A 21210-nucleotide genomic window follows, 5' to 3' on the forward strand; every position below is an offset into this window, starting at 1 on the left:
CCCAAAAAATTATACTTTACCAAGGGCTACCTGAATAAATATGCAATGACAAAGTGTAATCACAAATTGCAGTTTAATGGAAGCAAATACAGTAAATGCATCTCAGTCAATAAAAGTAGTCTGCAAGCACCAACTTTTCATTTGAAAATCCCCGTCGTCAATATAGTGAATTGTCAAGGACGGGTATGTGTCAGTTGTTCTGCTTGACCGTTGGTCAGTTGTGCACGGTCACAAACTGCAAAGAACTCGACAGTTGTGATTTCCCTCTCGATTTACTCCCGTAGTTTTTTTATTGCGGTCAGGCCAGCCGAAAAGTTGAAATCAAGGCATCTGCTACAACGATAGTTAATACTAGGCGGAGAGGGCCAACTTCCAAATATAAGCTTAAAATATTCTCACTTTGGACATCAGTGCCATTTTAGAACTTTATTTTGAAGTTGGCCCGTAATGCGGTGCCGGCGCTTAATGAAGCCTTAACCATATGTTCGCCCACTGGTGCCTGGCTGACTAGGTTGCGTGCACTGCTACAAATGAAGCACTTTTCATATGCAGCAGTGCGCGCATTTTAAACATTTTTTAAAACTTGCAGACGATCAGGCTCATTTAATCGTGGCAGCCAAAGTCATGATCACAATTAAAATTTGAATATTTGTGCAGCCCTAGTACGTAGCATCACAACTTTAGGAATTTGGGGTTGTTAACATGCTTTTTAGAAATAATGTCCATTCCTTGATTTTTTTGGTCATTGACTTAAACAATTTGTGCATGGGCAGTTTTTATCTAGGAGAGATCATACTGGCTCTTGGTCATCTCCACTCTAATGGAATTATTTACAGAGACCTCAAACCTGAGAACATCATGCTTAATCACCAAGGTAAAAATAAGACAAAATTTGTTTTGGACTACAGTGCATGCATGTATTTTGTTGTATTTGATTTTTTCTATTTTTATTTTCGGGATTTGCTTGAAACTTAAGTTTTGTTGAAATCTTCTCATGGAAGGTTTATTTGTAATTGTGTTTCTTTAAACCTTTTTCCATTATTTGATTGAATGTTACAATAATATTTTGTCATGCATATATGTAGCCTTATGATACAGCATGAACACTTTCCACCTTTGAGGAGTTCATCTTAGCTGCAACAGAATCAGTGCAGTGGCTCTGCAAATTCTTATTTTCTTACTATTTTATTTAAAGGACACATCAAGCTAACTGACTTTGGCCTCTGTAAGGAATCAATTCACGATGGAAGCGTCACACACACATTCTGCGGCACCATAGAGTACATGTGAGTATTTCACTCACTCACTCTACACCACAACTGATCTGTGCAGAACACAGATTAAGTCAATTTAAGCCATTTATTTAGTGATCGTCCTTGTTAGTGACTGAATAAAATGTAAAATGTGACACAGCAATGTATATTTGCAAGACTAATTTTTCCTGGCAGTTGTGTGTTTGTGTTCGCTCCGTGAACAGGGCAGGAAGATAACAAGATACTTGTTGGCTGATCACTGGCGATTGTTTCACTGTGCTTGTTCACGTTAGCATTAGCAGCTAGTTTCGCGCGATAGTTTTAGAGGGGCCGACTGTGGGCTGTCTGGGGTTCCAGTTCCTGAAAGTCTGATTTTATTTTATTTTTTTCATTTTTATTTATTTATTTTTTTGGACAGTGTGGTATTCTTAAGAATCAGTGTTGTATTTATTTATTTTTTTCATCTGCTTTATTTACTGATCAGCACACAGCTCCAATAACATCCATTCGACATGAGGCTACATTCTTTGTCTTTTTCTTCTTCGTCTCTTATTGATTTAATATTTTTACATGGTGCCCCATTGTGTTCCGACACCACAGTTATAAAAAGGTGCCTTTATAACAAAATGATGAACTTCGTTCCTCTTTTTTTAATTAATGCCTTGCGTTTTTGATACTCATAAGAAATGCCAATTTTAAACTGAAATCTATTTAGATTTGTGTTTTGTATATTTATATTCGTGTTTGTATTAGTGTTGCACCAAGTACCGTACCAGTACCAAACCTAGGTATTTTGATGTAAAAATAAAAAAAATAGTATGGTACCATTTGTTACAGTACCTGCATTTATTTATATATATATAAAAAAAAAAAACATACGCGACAACGTTCAATTGTGTCTAAAAGGCCAGTACACAAAAAGCTGACGGTCAGCCAATGACTGCCTGTCTGCCAACAAGTTAGAGAAATGCCATGAAGGGTGGAGAGAGGGTTCCATGTAATGGTGACATGATACCAAAATTCGGACTTCGATACTATACCTGCATACCTCAATACCGGTACTGAAACGATACCACGGCAAAAATCTAAAACATCGGTAAAAGTTGGAAATTATCCATCCATTCATCCATTTTCTTCCGCCTTTCCGAAGTCGGGGAGTAGCTTTAGCAGCGAAGCCCAAACTTCCCTCTACCCAGCCACTTCATCCAGCTCTTCCGGGGGGATACCGAGGCGTTCCCAGTTCAGCCAGGAGACATAGTCTCTCCAGTGTGACCTGGGTCGTCCCCGGGGTCTCCTTCCGTTGGGACATTCCAAGAACACCTCACCAGGGAGGCGTCCAGGAGGCATCCTATTCAGATGCCTGAGCCACCTCATCTGGCTCCTCTCAATGCAGAGGAGCATCGGCTAGTCTTGCAGCCCCTCCTGGATGACCGAGCTTCTCACCCTATCTTGAAGGGAGGGATTGTGGAGGAAACTCATTTTGGCCCAGGATCTTGTTCTTTCGGTAACGACCCACAACTCGTGACCATAGATGAGGGTAGGAACATACTGTAGATCGACCAATAAATTGAAAGCTTCGCCTTTCGACTGAATTCCTTCTTCACCACAACGGACCAATACAAAGTCTGCATCGCTGCAGACGCTACACCGATCCGCTTGTTGATCCTCTGTTCCATTCTTCCCTTACGCATGAACAAGATCCCAAGATACTTGAACTCCTCCACTTTGGGCAGGATCTCATCCCTACCTGGAAAGGGCACACCACCCTTTTCTGACTGAGGACCATGTTCTCAGATTTGGAGGTGCTGATTTTCATCCCAACTGCTTCACGCTCGGCTGTGAGCCGCTCCAGTGAGAGTTGGAGATCACGGCTTGATGAAGCCAACAGAACCACATCATCTGCAAAAAGCAGAGATGCAGTACTGAGGCCACCAAACCGGACCCCCTCTATGACTCGGCTGTACCTAGAAATTCTGTCCATAAAAGTTAGGAAGAGAATCGATGACAAGGGCAGTCTTGGCAGAGTCCAACCCTCACCGGAAACAAATCCGACTGACTGCCAGCAATGCGGACCAAAGTCTTAACACCGCTCATACAAGGACCGAACAAGCCCGTATCAGGGTGTTCGTTACCCCATACTCGTGAAGCACCGCCTACAGGATTCCTCGGGGCACACGGTCAAACACCTTCTCCAAGTCCACAAAACACATGTAGACTGGTTGGGCAAACTCCCATGCACCCTCGAGGACCCTGCCGAGGGTGTAGAGCTAGTCTACTGTTCCACATCCAGGACAAAATACACACTGCTCCTCCTGAATCCGAGATTCGACTTCCCGACAGATCCTCCTCTCCAGCACCCCTGAATAGAGCTTACCAGGGAGGCTGAGTAGTGTAGTTGGAACACACACAAGGTAACACAATGTGCTTTACATGATTAAAAGCATTTTTAAACAAAGAAAAAAACTGCCTATAAACATTTAAAAAAGAGAGAGAACAAATAAAAGTACAATTAAAACTGCATGCAGTGCAAGAAATATAATTTAAAAGTGTAAATGCTGTAAAAAGCAAGTTTTTAGCCTGCACTTAAAAAACATGCACACTCGGGGCTGACGTCACTTGTGTTGGGATGATTGAATGCATTTAAAAACAAAACAAAACAAAAAGCTTAAACATTTAAAACAAAGACAAATGAAATAAAAGTACAATTAAAACAGCGTACAGTGCAAGAAATATAATTTAAAAGTGGAAATCCTCCAAAAAGCATGAGGAAAAAACAATTGTTTTTCACCTGGACTTAAAAACATTCACACTTGGGGCTGACGTCACTTCTGTTGGCAACTTATTCCATTTGTGTGCAGCAGCATAACTAAATGCTGCTTCACCACCTTTGCTTTGGACTCTGTGCTACACTATTTGACCTGAGTCTGTCGGTCTCAGAGCCCTACTGGGTTTATATTCCATGAGCATTTATTTCATGTATTCAGGACCTCAACCATTTAGTGATTTATAGACCAGTAGCAGAACTTTAAAATCTATTCTTCAGCTGACTGGAAGCCAGTGTAAAGACTTTAGAATTGGAGTAATATGTTCTGACCTCTTTGTTCTGGTCAGAACCCGAGCTGCAGCATTCTGAATGAGCTGCAGCTGTTTTATGCTCTTTTTGGGGAGTCCAGTCAGAAGACCATTACAATAGTCAAGTCTACTTGAAATAAAGTCATGGATGACCTCCTGGTCTGCTTGACACATGCAAGCCTTCACTCTGCATATATTCTTCAGTTTTCGTAATTAATTTGATATGACTGTTCAAAGCCAGGTCCTAAGTATGTGAGCTTGTCAAACACAGCAAACAGAGTGCGAGTATTGTTGAAGTTCTGGTCAGTACAAATAACTGACAGCAGTTCTGACAAATCCTCCATAAATTTTCTATTGTATCTTGGAGGCCTATAAATTATTAAAAAAATAACCTATGGGTCACCTTTAACTAAAAAAGAGATATTCAAAAGAGCTAGTGTTGCCTCATTTAAAATGGTATTACAGCTACCTTCTGTTAACCATGTTTCATTTAGTAACAAAAAGTCCAGATCATAGGTTGTAATGATGTCATTAATCAACATTGAATTATTACCCATTGACCTGATATTGAAAAGAGCTAGTCTCACAGAGATAACTGGAGACAATGGTTTGATAGATTCACATTTTATCCTCACTAAATGTGTAGTTCTACTTTTTTTGTGCCATATTTCTTTGACCAACTTTCTGTCCCTTATATTGACAGGGATGAAAAATGCCTGATCTCTATTGGGGTCTGACTTATTCTGGAAAAGACCCCGCAGATATCAGTCAGATTTGTGGAGGAGGTTCTTCATGGGTGGAGGAGGGGCCCTTTGCATCTTAAGGCCTCTTTATACTATACTCGAAGGTGAGCGCCGAGTGGCCGGGCCTGCACCCCTGTGGGCCCAGCCGGGCACAGCCCGAAAGGGTAACATGGGTCCCCCTTCCCATGGGCCCACCACCTGTGGGAGGAGCCATAGGGGTTGGGTGCGTTGTGAGCTGGGCGTTGACCGAAGGCAGGGACCTTGGCGATCCGATTCCTGGCTGCAGAAGCTGGCTCTAGGGAAGTGGAACGTCACCTCTCTGGCAGGGAAGGAGCCCGAGCTGGTGTGCGAGGTCGAGAAGTTCCGACTTGATATAGTTGGGCTCGCCTCCACACACAGCTTGGGCTCTGGTACCAGTCCTCTTGAGAGGGGTTGGACTCTCTTCCACTCTGGAGTACCCACGCTTTTTGGAGTACTTGGAGTAGGTGCTGGAGAGCGCTCCCGCTGAGGGACTTCAATGCCCACGCGGGCAATGACAGTGAGACCTTGTAGGGCGTAATTGGGAGGAACGATCAGAACCGAGTCGTGTTCTGTTATTGGACTTCTGTGCTCACCACGGATTGTTCATAACGAACACCATGTTCAAGCATAAGGTTGTCCACACATGCACTTGGCACCAGGACACCCTCGGTCGCAGTTTGATGATCGACTTTCTGGTCGTATCATTGGAGCGGCCGCATGTCTTGGACAGTCTGGTGAAGAGGGGGCGGAGCTTTCAACTGATCACCACCTGGTGCTGAGTTGGGTGCAATGATGGGGGAAGATGCGGGTCTGACCTGGCATCCCCAAACGTGTTGTGATGGTTTGCTACGAACGTCTGGCAGAATCCCCTGTCAGAAGGAGTTTCAACTCCCACCTCCGGCAGAACTTCACCCACGTCTCGGGGGAGGCGGTGGACATTGAGTCCGAGTGTACCCTGTTCTGCACCTCCATTGCTGAGGCAGCCGACTGGAGCTGTGGCCGTAAGGTACTCTGTGCCTGGTGTGGCGACAATTCCTGAACCCGTTGGTGGACACCAGCAGTGAGGGATGCCGTCAAGCTGAAGGAGGAGTCCTATCGGGCCTTTTTGGCCTGTGGGATGCCTGAGGCAGCTGATGGGTACTAGCTGGGCAAGCGGAATGCAGATTTGGTGTTTGCTGAGGCAAAAACTCGAGTGTGGGAGGAGTTCGGTGAGCCCATGGAGAAAGACTTCCAGACGGCTTTGAGGAAATTCTTATCATGGTCCAGTGTCTCAGGAGGGGGAAGCAGTGCACCATTAACACTGTATAGTGGGGATGGTGCGCTGCTGACCTCGACCCGGGACGTTGTGAGGTGGTGGGGAGAATACTTCGAAGACCTCCTCAATTCCACTGACACGCCTTCCCATGAGGAAGCAGAGTCTGGCATCTCTGAGGCGGGCTCTCCTATCTCCGGAGTTGAGGTCACCGAGGTGGTAAAAAAAGCTCCTCGGTGGCAAGGCCCCGGGGGTGGATGAGTTCCTAAAGACTCTGGATGTTCTGGGGCTGTCCTGGTTGACACGCCTCTGCAACATCGCATGGACAGGTGGGGTGTGTTCCAACTACAGGAGGACAACACTCCACAGCCTCCCTGGTAAAGTCTATTCAGGGGTGCTGGAGAGGAGGGTCCGTCGGGAAGTCGAATCTCAGATTCAGGAGGAGCAGTGTGGTTTTCATCCTGGCCGTGGAACAGTGGACCAGCTCTACACCCTCGGCAGGGTCCTCGAGGGTGCAAGGGAATTCACCCAACCAGTCTACATGTGTTTTGTGGACTTTGAGAAGGCCTTCGACCGTGTCCCTTGGGGAGTCCTGTGGGTGCTTCAGGCGTATGGGGTACCAAAATCCCTGATACAGGCTGTTCGTTTCTTGTACGACCAGTGTCAAAATTTGGTTTGCCTTCCTGGCAGTAAGTCAGATTTGTTTCCTGTGAGGGTTGGACACCTCCAAGACTGCCCTTCGTCACTGTTTCTGTTCATAACGTTTATGGACAAAATTTCTAGGCGCAACCAAGGCGTAGAGAGGGTCCGGTTTGCTGGCCTCAGTCTTGCATCTCTGCTTTTGGCAGCTGTTGTTCTGTTGGCTTCATCAAGCCATGATCTCCCAACTTTCACTGGAGCGGTTCACAGCGGAGTGTGAAGCGGTTGGGATGAAAATCAGCACCTCCAAAGCTGAGACCGTGGTCCTCAGTCAGAAAAGGAGTGCCCTCTCCAGAGATACTGCCTCAAGTGGAGGAGTTAAAGTATCTTGGTCTTTTTCACGAGTAAGGGAAGAATGGAACAGGGGATCGACAGACGGATCGGTTTAGATGCCTCCTGGATGCCTTTTGGTGAGGTGTTCCAGGCATTTCCCACCGGGAGGAGACCCCGGGCTCGACCCAGAACACGCTGGAGAGACCATGTCTCGCGGCTGGCCTGGGAACTGGATGAAGTGGCTGGGGAGAGGGAAGACTGGGCTTCCCTGCTAAAGCTACTGCCCCTGCGATCCCACTTCGGCTAAGCGGCGGGGGTGGGCATTGCTTACTGTGAGTGGCACACCAGCAGAGACAGAAAGCAGAAAATACATCAGGATTTGTACTCGATAGTCGCGATATAGGTATACATCTCATGTGCAATGACCGTGATATATCGAGTGTATTCGATATATCCCCCACCCCAAGTTTGAAAACAGCTACTTTAAATTACTGTGGTACATAGTCTATTAATGAAGACCTATACAGAGCAGCGCCAACCAGTGATTTAGCATCTTTAAGAAAACAAGTAAATTAGATTAAATCATATTTATAGTATTAGTACAGTACAGTATTAGAAGTGGTAACAGCTGATCCCGACAGTAAGCAAGAGTCATGACTCCAAACCAGTACAAATTGTGTTTAGACCATGGAAGAAACACTGAAGTTCAGAAATAGAAACAAACTGTGCCGCCCTCGCAGTGCTGTTGATTGAGTAGGAATCAGTTCTAACGTGCAAGTGGATGAGTTAAACGAAGAAATTATTGACTGTTGGCACAGAAACTCGCCTAGTATGCAACATTCATTACCACTTTATCTCCCCTATGGTTTATGCTTATTGACAGGAGGTGATTGATTTTCTTCTCCAACAGTGACAATTTTATTGTCAAAAACCACCCCCCAGGTTGAGGACCCCTGATATAAAGTGAAAATACCTGTACATGCAAACAAAAACAAACCAAAAAATTGGCCAGTCTGATTGTGCAAAACCAATTTGATATTTGGAGTCAGCACATCAAAATTGCCTTAAATTAGTTTATATAAATCTTAGACAATAAACTTGTTGTTGACCAGTGTTATCGAGCATGTGATTGTGACGGTGGGTCTCTCCATCCACTACCTGAGAGAAGCCAATTGCAGCTCATAAAGAAATGAATGACGAGGCTACTAAGAATTGGGGGTGCATGGATCATTTTCAACTGTTTTCGATATTTTTCGATAGCTTACTTCAATTACTATGTACCGATATACCCCTGTGCAAGGGTGCATTGCACCCGTCTGTTTCACGTGATGATACTTGAGATGTGATGTCAAATGTGCATCTCCAACGCAATCAGCATGAATGCGACAGCCGGGGAAATGGCAGACAGAAAGCAAAGCGTGGTACGGGGTCATTTTATACCACTCTATAAAAGTTTCGCCATGTGTGACAGAACAGTTTTACACAGCAGCAGCACAAGTAATTTCTCCAAACACCTATATACCACACATACATTGCAAAACGTAACGATGGCATTGGTTACATAATTCGGAAATGGAAAGCCAGTCATACCACCATAAATTTACCTCGATCAGGTGCTCCTCGCAAGATTTCTGACAGAGGAGTTCAAAGAAATAAAGATGCCTCCTTTTCCACTGAGGACTATCAAGGACTCCTGCAGAGGATGTCAATCCTGGAAACGAAAATCCACCGTCTTGAAGTGTATGTGGATGTAAACGGACAGTCCGGGAATGAAACCACTCTAATTATGTCTCAAAATGGTGAGCAGAAGTGTGCTAACAGACAGCCACTGAGCTCAACAAACGGTAATGCACCATGCAGGAGTTCTCCCTGGACTTTACTGGGAGCAAAGCCCAAAGATATGGGACATCTAAAAGGGAGGACACAACACCAGCAGATTACTGAGGAATCCGGCTGGCCTGCGTTGCGGGCTGCTTTAACCCCGAGTGAGCGGCCGTGGACGGTCGCGACAGCGAAGGGCAAGAAAAAAGGATGCGAGTCAATTCAAAACATTGACAACAGACTTACAAATAGATTTGAGCCACTTTTACAAGGCCCTGGCCAAGAATGCTCACTCCCCCTCCCCCACCACCACCACCACCACCGAAATGTATGATGCTAAACCATACAAGAAAAAAATGGCACCCCAAACATTAATAGTTGGTGATGGAGCTGTCAAGGATGTGAAACTGCTGTCCGTTATTTGTACTGACTACAACTATTTTGTCATAACGGGAGACTCTAACATTCATGTTGACAATAACATGGAAAAAAAATCTAAAGAACTCTCTGCTATACAAGACACATTTGACCTCTCCCAACCCACACTCAAGGTCACATCACCTGGCCATCTCTAAGGATGTTGAAATACTATCAATTGACATCAAGGAGATAGCTATTTCTGACTATTCTTGTGCATCCTTTGAATTGCAGATTCTTCCTTAAGTTCAGACAACCTCTGTCTATTAAGAAAAGGTACATAAATGAGAGTACCGCCACTTGAGTTTATGTTGACCATAGCTGTGTCACAAACTGTGAATGCTGAGACGGTTGATGAACTTTTAGATAATTTCACCTGGTAAATCTCAAATGTCATGAATGGTGTCGCTCCTATTAAAACTAAGACAATCTTGAGGCGAGCTAGAACACCATGGAGGAGCACAATTATGGTAAAGACCTCTAAATCAAAGTGGAGGAAAGCAGAACCTAAGTGGAGAAAAACTAAACTCCAAATTGACTATGACCTCTACAGAGAAAGCCTTTGTAATTTTAACCAAGAGTTGGTCAGGGCTAGACAGCAACACTTTTCTGAAATCGCACTCTGTTTGCTGTGGTTGACAAGCTTGCAATCCCCCCGAATCAGATAGCTCCAGAACTCCTATCAGCAGATAAATGCAATGAATTTGCTTATTTTAGTGAAAAAATACAATCCATCAGGTTAAATATCAGCACAAATCAGCAAAATGATAAAACGATACAACATCTGAAGCCATCCAGGAAAACTATATTACCATATCAGAATTTGATAGATGACCAAAAAACTGTAGAAAAAACGGTGCAGCGACTGAAACCATCAACGAGCTGTCTTGACTCGATACCATCTGACTTTTTCAAAGCTATTGCGAAGTCTGTGTTAGCTGATTTGGAGCAAATAATCAATTGCTCACTTAGTCAGGCGAGTTTCCTAAAACTCTTAAGTAGGTACCATTAAGCCTCTGCTAAAAAATAGAATGCTGGACGCTTCCATGTTAGCAAGTTATCGACCCATCTCAAATCTCCTTCATAGCTAAGATTGTTGTGACAGTAATTTTTAATCAACTCAGCAATTTCTTGAACTTAAGTGGACTTTTTGACAAATTTCAATAAGTTTTCCAAACTCATCACAGTGCAGAATCTGCTCTTATCCAAGTGCTAACTGATATAAGGTTGAATACTGACTCGGGAAAGGTGTCAATTCTGGTCTTGTTGGACCTCATTGCGGCTTTTGATATATATAATAAATAAAATGACAGAACTTTTAAACATTGAAGATTTTACATTTCGGGATGAGGGTTGGTTAAAAATTATCCAGGTACATTTAAATTCATGTTAACTTAAATACTACACACATTCCAAGATACCCATTCCACTTATTTATACAAACAGTCTATAGTATAGTGTGGCCTTACCTTTTTCTTTCTGTGCCATGTCTCTTAGAGGTTCTGTTTTTGGGAGGAACCAGTTGTATGTTTTTTCACTCTCTTTGTGTCTTACTCTTTTTCAGGGCCCCTGAGATTCTGACAAGGTCAGGCCATAACAGAGCAGTAGACTGGTGGAGTCTTGGGGCCCTGATGTACGACATGATGACTGGATCGGTAAGATGAAAACTGTTTGAGAGGGTTAACTGAGTCAGAACTATAAACATGGTAACAGACAACTGTGTGATGTACCTATCATACAGTCACTGATAGCAGTGTCATTGGTTTGATTTTCTTGAACTGTCGCTGGCAGTGTCGAGGTTCGAAACGCAGACTTTTTTTTTTCAGCAGATCCAATTCACAATTGCTCTGCGGCTGACTGATGATCCATCCACGTTATAGTGACCTGAAACAGGATAAGCAGTAAATGGTTTTATTGTAAATTGGTAAGAATAAATTGGGTTGAATAAAGGTTGAATTTCCAGCTTGTCTATGATTGACCGGCAAACAGCCCAGGGTCTACCCTCTTCTCGCACCCGAAGGCATAGGCTCCATTTACCCACAAACCTAAGCAAGCAATATAGAAAATGGATGTATGACACCGGTTGAAAGTTGTAAAGGTACATTTACATTGTTGCCAGAGCCTAAATACTAAAAAGGAAAAGTGCAGTACCAGAAGCTCAAAATGTATTGCACTATGAATGTCCATCCATTTTCTGTACTGCTTATCCTTGGTAGGGTCGTGGGCGATCCCAGCTATGTTCGGACAAGAGACGGGGTACACCCTGAACTGGTCGCCAGCCAATCGCAGGGCACATGTAAACAAACAACCATTCGCACTCAATTTCACACCTATGGGCAATTCAGTCAACCTCCCATGCATGTTTTTTGGGATGTGGGAGGAAACCGGAGTACCCGGAGAAAACCCACACAGGCACGGGGAGAACATGCAAACTCCACACAGGCGGGGCTGGGATTTGAACTCCGTTCCTCAGAAGTGTGAGGCAAATGTGCTAACTCGTCATCCACCGTTCCGCCCACTATGAATGTATGTATGTTAAATTGTATTTCAAGGGATTTTATCGTACATGTAATCAAAAGAATGCATCGATGTTTTTATTAACAGAAGTGTTTCAGGAGCTCTAGCCTTTCACTACATAGGACATTTTAAAATATAAGGATTAGAGGTATGTATCTGGGACATTATCTCATAGTTCAGTAGTCAAGTCCCATGAAAATTATACCAAAAAAAACAACTAATATACTAAAATTGTACGAATACAGATATGATGTATCCCTAACTACAGGATAATTCTACAAGTCATCAATGAAGCATAAAGATAGTTGTTTTACGTTTTATGTGAAACAATTTACTCTTGGACTACATTACTCGTGTACTCACTGTAGTTGTCTCGCCATGCTGCACTATTTCCATATACTGGCCACTCATGCCAGAGTAGCATCTGCTCCATTTGCACACTGATTGAGGAGTCTCTGTAACATTTGCACAACCATCATTGTCCCAGATGATCGCACTACTCGTCACTTTAAACCGCATACACTCCTTGAAGTCTCAGCGCCCTTTGCACAATGGTCGTTGCACCGGACTATTGCAATATTAGTCATTCGAACTGCTCTAAGTGCTAGAGGACTCTGCATCTTTTTGCACAATTGTTTTTTGTCAATGTCTTTATGTCTCCAAAGTGTTCTGTAAATTGACTGTCTGTTGTACTAGAGCGGCTCCAACTACCGGAGACAAATTCCTTGTGTGTTTTGGACATACTTGGCAAATAAAGATGATTCTGATTCTGATTACTGCTAATGCAGATTTGCTGAATGTTTTACATGTTTAGTTGTAAATACAGTATTAAACTTTAAAATGACTAAAAAGCATTTGAATATTTACTTGTAAATACAGTATTAAACTTTAAAATGACTAAAAAGCATTTGAAATATATGACAGTCTCAGCCACATTTGGTATTTACGTTTGTCAGTGATTTTATTTCCTTTTGTCAACCTATTATGCCTGACTTGTATGTTCTGTTCCCTATTTTAGTGCTCTGTTTCAGCACAGTTACTGTTTACATTTTGTGTTGGTCAGTGATCAACACTCTGCCTTTCCTCGAAAAGAAGCAGCCTTCATTCTGTACTCCCAATCCTCCTGCTCAGTGATAGTTTTATAGAAGAAATACTCTACTGCCGCCTTGAATGATTTCCTCTTATTAATATTTGTGTATCTTAGTTAGGACAAGTGTATACTGTACAACATAATAGTAACTGAGTGATTATGGCAACTAACTAGTGATATAGAAGTTTACACCCGTATTCACTCTAGCTGTCAAACAGAAGTGTGAATTACATTGAGAAAATGCAGACAAAATTTCTTGTAAATGGAAAAATAGAATTTAGGCAGTTGCTGTCCTGGGTTGATTTGAATTGTGTATTATCCAACATAGTCACTGAGTGAATAGGACTACAAATTGATACAAGAGGCTCACATTGTCGTACATCTGGGGAATTTTGGATGTGTCTGCCAAAATATTTGTACAACTACAACATCTGCCAACACTGTACCTCTTTGAATGTGGTATACCTATACAGTACTTGATTATTTTTTTGGGGGGTGGGGTGGGGGGAGGTCTAACTTAATTCTTTGGTACATTATCTTGCAAAGCACCAACTTCTATTTATTGGCTGAGACAGGATAGTGATGTTTGTCTTGATTTACTATGATGTTGATTACCACAGTAGATATGCTTCGACGTCACACATTTAACTACCCTCTTCCTGTCCTTTTCCCTAGCCACCGTTCACAGCGGAAAACAGAAAAAAGACCATTGATAAGATCTTAAAATGTAAACTTAATCTGCCTCAGTATCTGACCATCGATGCCAAGGATCTCATCAAGAAGGTCTGTAACACACTTGCAAACACAGATGCCACGTTGGTGGGTTGTTCTCATACATAGAAAATAATGTACATACAGCGGCTGAAATAAGTATTTAACGTCACCATTTTTCTCACTAAATATATTTCCAAAGGTGCTAGTGGCTTGAGAATTTCCCCAGATGTTGGGAACAATAAAACAAGTAATCCATACATACAAAGAAAGTAGAAAAAATAAGATCAGAAATTAAGTTATGTGTGATAATGTGAAATGACACAGGGAAAAAGTATTAAACATGCCAACTGGAATTGTATTTAATACTTTGTACAAAAGCCTTTGTTTGCAATGACAGGTTCAAGGCGCCTCCTGTATGGAAAAACGAGTTGCATGCATTGCTCTGGTGTGATTTTGGCCCATTCCTCCACATAAGCACTCTTCAAATCTTGAAGGTTCCGTGAGCTTCTTTTATGGACCTTGAGTTTCAGTTCTTTCCATAGATTTTTGATTGGATTCAAGTCAGGTGATTGGCTGCGCCATTCTAGCAGCTTTATTTTTGTTCTTTGAAACCAATTGAGTTTCTTTTGGCAGTATGTTTTGGATCATTATCCTGATGAAATGTCCACCCTCGTTTCATTTTCATCATTCTTGTCGATGGCAGCAGATTTTAGTCAAGAATGTTTCGGGAGATTTGCCCATTCATCCTTCCTTCAACAATGTGAAGGTTACCAGTACCATTTGCTGAAAAGCAGCCCAACACCATCCTGTTCCCACCTCCAAACTTCACTGTTGGTATGGCGTTTTTAGGGTGATGTGCAGTGCCATTTCTCCCCCAAAGGTGGTGTGCATTTTGGCATCTAAACAGTTTAAGTTTGCTCTCGTCAGACCAGACTATATTCTCTCAGTATTTAACTGCCTTGTCCAAATTTAGTTCAGCAAACTTTAAATGAGGTTTGACATGCTTTTTTTTCAGCAAAGGGGTCTTGTGTGGTGAGCATGCAAACAGGCCATGGCGGCGGAGTACATTACTCATTTTTTTTCCCTTGTGACAACAGTACCTGTTAATTCCAGGTCTTTTTGAAGGTTTCCATTGGTGGTCCTTGGCTCTTGGACAACTCTTCTGATTATTCTTTGCACTCCTCTGTCAGAAATCTTGCGAGAAGAACCTGATCGAGGCAAATTTATGGTGGTTTGATTGGCTTTCCACTTACGTATTATGGCCCCAACCATGCTCACTGGAACCTTGAGAAGCTTAGATATTGTCCTGTAACCAATGCCATCGTTATGTTTTCCAGCAATTACTTTGCGATGGTCTTGAGACAGCTCTTTGCTCTTACCCATCATGAGATATGTCTTGACTCACACCTTTGCAATGAGACCTTTTTGTAGGCCATAAATTAGGACTGAACCAGCTGATGTTCATTTGCACTGACAAGGGGCTGGATTGCCGTTTGATTATTGATAGATTTTAGGTGTTGTCTTGGCTTTCCGTGCCTTTTTGCACCTCGCTTTCTTCATGTGTTCAATACTTTTTCCCTGTGTCATTTCACATTATTACAAACAGTTTCTGATCTTATGTGTTCGACTTTCTTTGTATGCACGGATTTCTTGGGTTGTTCCCAACATCTGGTGATAATTTCATGTCAACTGCACCTTTGGAAATATATTTAGTGAGAAAAATGGTTATGTGTTAAATACTTATTTCAGCCGGTATAATTGTCAGAACAATACTGAGGGGGAACCCCCAAGAAACATCCTTTTTCACTCATCTAAACAATTTTAATCAAACCGAGAAATAATGTTTGGTATGTGGTAAGTGATTTCCAGCAGTCTGTTAAGATGTATTTTTGTGCTAGCAAATTACTGTAACTTTGGGCTTGTTCACTTTTCATTGTGTCCCTTTGGTAAATTGCATTCTAGAACAATCAGTCAATTTACTTGAGCCACCCTTCTTTAATCAAAACTCAGGGAACCTAATTAAAATTGATAAACATCTAAATTATTTGCAGAGGGAAATTACTTCATCACCTCTTTTTCAAATCCACCAAGTGAATCCATGTTACATTCTAGACAAAGTCTTGACAACTAAAGTTGACGTATTAGAATATACTGGATAGTACAATTCTAAACGTTAAAGCATATTTTGTAGTTTGTCATCCGGTGCCTACAGTGCGCCATCTTATAGAATTCTGCATTACAAAGCTGGCAGAAGTTTTCAGTCTTATTCACACTATTTGTCAAACAAATGTGTGAATTACAGTGAGACAAGCGGCACATTTTTTTGTCAGTGGCAAAATTGAATTTATACAACTGTTGTCCTGGGTTGATTTTAATCATAAACCGAAATATACTGTATGTAATTATCCCACCTTGAATTTGATTTGTCTTCTTCTGTCTCCAGCTTTTGAAGAAGAATCCAACCCAAAGGCTTGGCTCCAGTAAAGCAGACTGTGCTGATATCAAAGTAACTGGCATTGTTACTTAAGCACGTTGTATAGTTCAGGGGCCACATACAGCCTAACGTAGGTCGAACCAGGAAAATCAATTAATGGAAACAATTAATATAAAGAACAATAAGTTGGTGTTTTTACTTCATTTTAATGAAAATCAATACAAGTAAATCAGGAAAATATTTCTTGCTCTATTTCGTCAATTGAGTCAACTGTCTTTTTACAAAACATTAAGAACAATCTTGGATTTCTTGCAAAATATGCATTTTTTTAAATTGCATTTCATGCAAAATATGCATTTTGCTTCAGTTTATCATCTACATCTATAGACAAGTGTTGCGGATTAGCAGTTGTGCTAAAACACTTAAAGCAATGCCTCTGGTTTGTTCATTGTTTTTGTGATAGCCATATCAAATTCAATACTGTATGTGCATTATAACTGATCACTGTGATTGTCTGTAAAGGCACAAAACGTTTAAATCACAGGTATTTGGAACGGGAAAAAAAATCATATTGCAGTTTAAAATTAAATCTAAATTAAAACTTTAGATCTAGGAATTATTTTCACATTTTTTTGCTTGTTCATAAAAATTCTCAAAACCTAAATTCACCCCTGAACTGTATAATCAAGTGTTAACACAGCAAAAATTCCTTTCCACAGAACTCTAAGCAGTCGCAACTGGCGCCGCGGGATGAATCGAACCCCATTCAATCATGCAGGCTTATCCATCATTGTAGCAGTCATAATTTAATTATGTTTGAACAGTCACCCCAACAAAAAAACGGAACATTAAAGGGGTGTTATGCTGAATGCATATAACAGCCAACATAAACATGGAAGGAGTCAGAGATGATGTGCTTTAGAGCAGTGTGAAGTGTGGTTCATGCTGCTTTTGGATTTATTTATTTATTCATTTTTTTACTCCAGGGACACCCATTCTTCAAGCAAATCAACTGGGGTGACCTGGTGAATAAGAGAGTTGAGCCACCATACAAGCCACAGCTGGTAAAACATTTGACATCTCACTCTTGTCATAGCTAATTAACTTCACATCCTTAATCTAGTAATTCACTCTTCACCGTTATTTATTTTCTTGAATGGAATTGTTGCCTTTGTATTAACATATTTATTTGTCCATGTAGCAGTCAGATGAAGATGTGAGCCAGTTTGACACAAGGTTTACCAGACAGACACCAGTGGACAGTCCAGATGATACATCACTTGGCCAGAGTGAAGAGCTCACCTTTGCTGTGAGTAATGAGGGATTGGACAAATTACTGATATGACCAAGTAGGGCATTGCCATTTATACATATATAGAAAAGTGTAAAAAAAAATTCTAAAATCATTTACTGGTCAGCACTTGATCATTCTTTATGGTTATCTTTAAATACAGTAGACTAAATTTGAACTGCCATCAGAAACATCTTTTTTTGCCAAGTATGTCCAAAAACACACAAGGAATGTTGGAGCCGCTCTAGTACGACAACAGACAGTCAATTTACAGAACACTTTGGAGACAGAAAGACATTGACAAAAAAAAAACAGTCACTGAGCAGTAAAGGGTTGCTAGTTATCTGGTAATGCCGGTACATCCATCCATCCATCCATTTTCTGAGGCGCTTCTCCTCACTAGGGTTGCGGGCGTGCTGGAGCCTATCCCAGCTGTCATCGGGCAGGAGGCGGGGTACACCCTGAACTGGTTGCCAGCCAATCGCAGGGCACATACAAACAAACAACCATTCGCACTCACATTCACACCCACGGGCAATTTAGAGTCTCCAATTCATGCATGTTTTTGGGATGTGGGAGGAAACCGGAGTGCCCGGAGGTACATTTATTTTTTTTGACAATTGTGCAAACAGATGCAGAGTCCTCAAGCACTTAGAGCAGTTCAAATTACTAATATTGCAATAGTCCGGGCAATGACCATTTGTGCAAAGGGCGCTGAGACTTCAAGGAGTGTATGCGGTTTAAAGTGACGAGTAGTGCGATAATCTCGGACAATGTTGGTTGTGCAAATGTTACAGATACTCCTCAATCAGTGTGCAAATGGAGCAGATGCTACTCTGGCATGAGGGGCCAGTATATGCAAATAGTGAAGCATGGCAAGACAACTACAGTGAGTGCACGAGTAATACATAATTGGCCCCACAGAAATGTGACAACGAACTCAAGTAAAAAAATTGCCATCTTATTGTAATGGAATTATAGGTTAGGTGTTTAAGAAGTTGATCGCAAGAGGGAAAGAAGCTGTTGGAATGTCAACTAGTTCTAGATTGCATTGATCGGTAGCGCCTACCTGAGGGAAGGAGCTGGTGACCGGGGTGCGGATGGTCAGAGAGGATTTTGCACGCCCTTGTTTTAGTTCTGGCAGCGTGCAAGTCCTCAGTGGTGGGCAGGGGGGTACCGACAATCCTTTCACCAGTTTTGATTGTCCGTTGCAGTCGGAGTTTGTCCTTTTTTGTAGCAGCACCAAACCAGACTGTGATGGAAGAACACAGGACTGATTCGATGACCGCTGTGTAGAACTGTCTCAGCTGCTCCGGTGGCAGGCCATGCTTTCTCAGAAGCCGCAGGCTTGAGGACGGAGTTGATGTTGGTCCTCCACTTCAGGTCCTGAGAGAGTGTAATTCCCAGGAACTTGAAGGTCTCGACGATTGACAGAAGGCAGCTAGACAACGTGAGGGGCAGCTGTGGCGAAGGATGCCTCCTGAAGTCCATGATCATCTCTACAGTCTTGAGCGTGTTCAGCTCCAGGTTGTGTCTGCCGCACCACAGCTCCAGCCGCTCCGCTTCCTGTCGATATGCAGGCTCGTCACCGTCCTTGATGAGGCCGATGACAGTGGTGTCATCTGCAAACTTCAGGAGTTTGACAGTCAGGGTGCGCTGAGGTGCATTCGTTCGTGTAGAGAGAGAAGAGCAGCGGAGAGAGGACACAACCTTGGGGCGCCCCAGTGCTGATGCTGCGTTTGGATGAGGTGGCCTCCCCCAGCCTCACCTGCTGTGTCCTGCCCGTCAGAAAACTGTAAATCCACAGGCAGAGGGCAGATGAGACGCTGCGCTGGAGAAGCTTGGATGAAAGGAGTTCAGGGATGATGGTGTTGAACACTGAGCTGAAGTCCACGAACATCCTCGCGTAGGTCCCTGCACTGTCGAGGTGTTCTAGGATGAAGTGCAGTCCCATGTTGACTGCATCATCCGCAGACCTGTTCGCTTGGTAGGCAAACTGCAGGGGGTCCAGCAGGGGACCCTTGACACTCTTGAGGTGGTCCAGCACGAGACGTTCAAAGGACTTCATAGTAGTAGAAAATGAGAAAAAGCAAGCCTTAGCCTTTGGGCAGAATCTATTAGTATGTCATATTATTGTAGTATACAGTAATTTGTATTTATTTATTATGATTATTATTATTTTTTACCTTAATGTAATTTAAATTTATAGCTTGGCACCGAACTGAAATATTTCAGTTTGACCAAAGGATTTTCTTTAATTGAATGTGATTTTCGTGTGTTTTCGTTGACATTTGTAAGAAAAATTTATAAAGTTAGCATTTTGGTAAGGTTACAGATGTAATATTCAGCCTTCGAATCCGACGCACTATTGTCCAGAGACAGCAGGCCATGTAGACGGTAGCCAGTAACTTTTTTTTTTTGTAATTATTATTTTTACATAATTTGGGCTTCCAGCTCATAAAACCCACAAAATCAGGAATGCCAAAAATTTTAATGCTATTAAGAAATCACCATTTACTTCTCAGTTTTTGTAGAAAAAGAGAGAAAGAAGTGAGGGTCACATTAAATCAATCAAAATATGGTACTTTCAAAACGATATGTTAATCTTCAATACTTGGTTGGGAATCCCTTTGCTTTAATCACTGCCTCGATGCGCCATGGCATTGCCTGGGAGTTATGGAAGCCCAGATTTCCGTGATACTTGCTGTCAGTTCTTCTTTGTTTTTGGGTCCAGTGCCCCTCGTCTTCCTCTTGATAATACCCCATAGATTCTCAATGCGGTTTAGATTCATCGAGTTGGCTGGCCAGTCAAGCACTGTGATGGCATGGGCATCCAACCAGGTTTTGGTGCTTCTGGCGGTATGGGCAGGGGTCGCGTCCTGCTGGAAGATGAAATCTGCATCTCCATACACATCCTCAGCAGAAGGAATCATGAAGTCCTCAAACATTCTGGTAGACTGTTGCGGTGACCTTAATTTTAAGAAAGCAGAGTTTACCAACACCTGCACTGGATATTGCACCCCAAATCATGACTGACTGTGGATATTTCACACTGGACCTCAAGCAGCTTGGGTTCTGTTCTTCACCCGTCTTCCTCCAAACCCTTGGACCTTTATTCCCAAATGAATGGCACACTTTCATCAGAAAAGAGGACCTTGGACCACTGACCAACAGTACAATCCTTCTACTCCTTGTTGCCCAGTTGAGACGCTTCCTACGTTGGCTCAGGCTCAAAAGTGGCTTGACCCGAGGAACCCGACAGTTGTAGCCCATCTCCCGTATGCGTCTGTCTGAATGTGGTGGTTATTTAAGATGTGACTCGTGCCTCATTCCACTCTTTCTGGATATCTGCTAGATTCATGAATCTCTGTTTGATAATCCGCCAAAGCCCATGGTCGTTCGTCTCTTTTGCTCGTCCATATTCTCCTGCCACATTTTGTCCTTCCAGTAGACTTTCCATTGATCTGCTTGGACACAGTACTCTGTGTACAGCCAGCCTCCTTGGCTATGACCTTTGTGACTTAACCATCCTATGCAGGGTATCAATGATGGTCTTCTGGCCAGTTGTCAAGTCTGCAGTCTTCCCCATATTGAACCCAACTGAGACAATTGA

The 21210-nt window shown here is 42.5% G+C and overlaps 1 protein-coding gene across 4 annotated transcripts in view; it reads left to right on the forward strand.

The window, feature by feature from the left end:
- Positions 1 to 21210, forward strand: part of LOC133404013 (ribosomal protein S6 kinase beta-2-like) — a 41192-nt gene that overhangs the window by 13061 nt on the left and 6921 nt on the right. For all 4 annotated transcript variants that reach the window (XM_061679557.1, XM_061679558.1, XM_061679561.1 and 1 more), the window contains 7 exons: positions 774 to 874; positions 1196 to 1286; positions 11116 to 11206; positions 13834 to 13941; positions 16316 to 16378; positions 17293 to 17370; positions 17508 to 17615. In XM_061679557.1, the coding sequence (XP_061535541.1) occupies positions 774 to 874; positions 1196 to 1286; positions 11116 to 11206; positions 13834 to 13941; positions 16316 to 16378; positions 17293 to 17370; positions 17508 to 17615 (640 nt within the window). The remainder of the gene's footprint in view (positions 1 to 773; positions 875 to 1195; positions 1287 to 11115; positions 11207 to 13833; positions 13942 to 16315; positions 16379 to 17292; positions 17371 to 17507; positions 17616 to 21210) is intronic.

Source organism: Phycodurus eques, chromosome 6 (assembly GCF_024500275.1).
Source record: "Phycodurus eques isolate BA_2022a chromosome 6, UOR_Pequ_1.1, whole genome shotgun sequence".
In the NCBI taxonomy this organism is placed as follows: domain Eukaryota; kingdom Metazoa; phylum Chordata; class Actinopteri; order Syngnathiformes; family Syngnathidae; genus Phycodurus; species Phycodurus eques.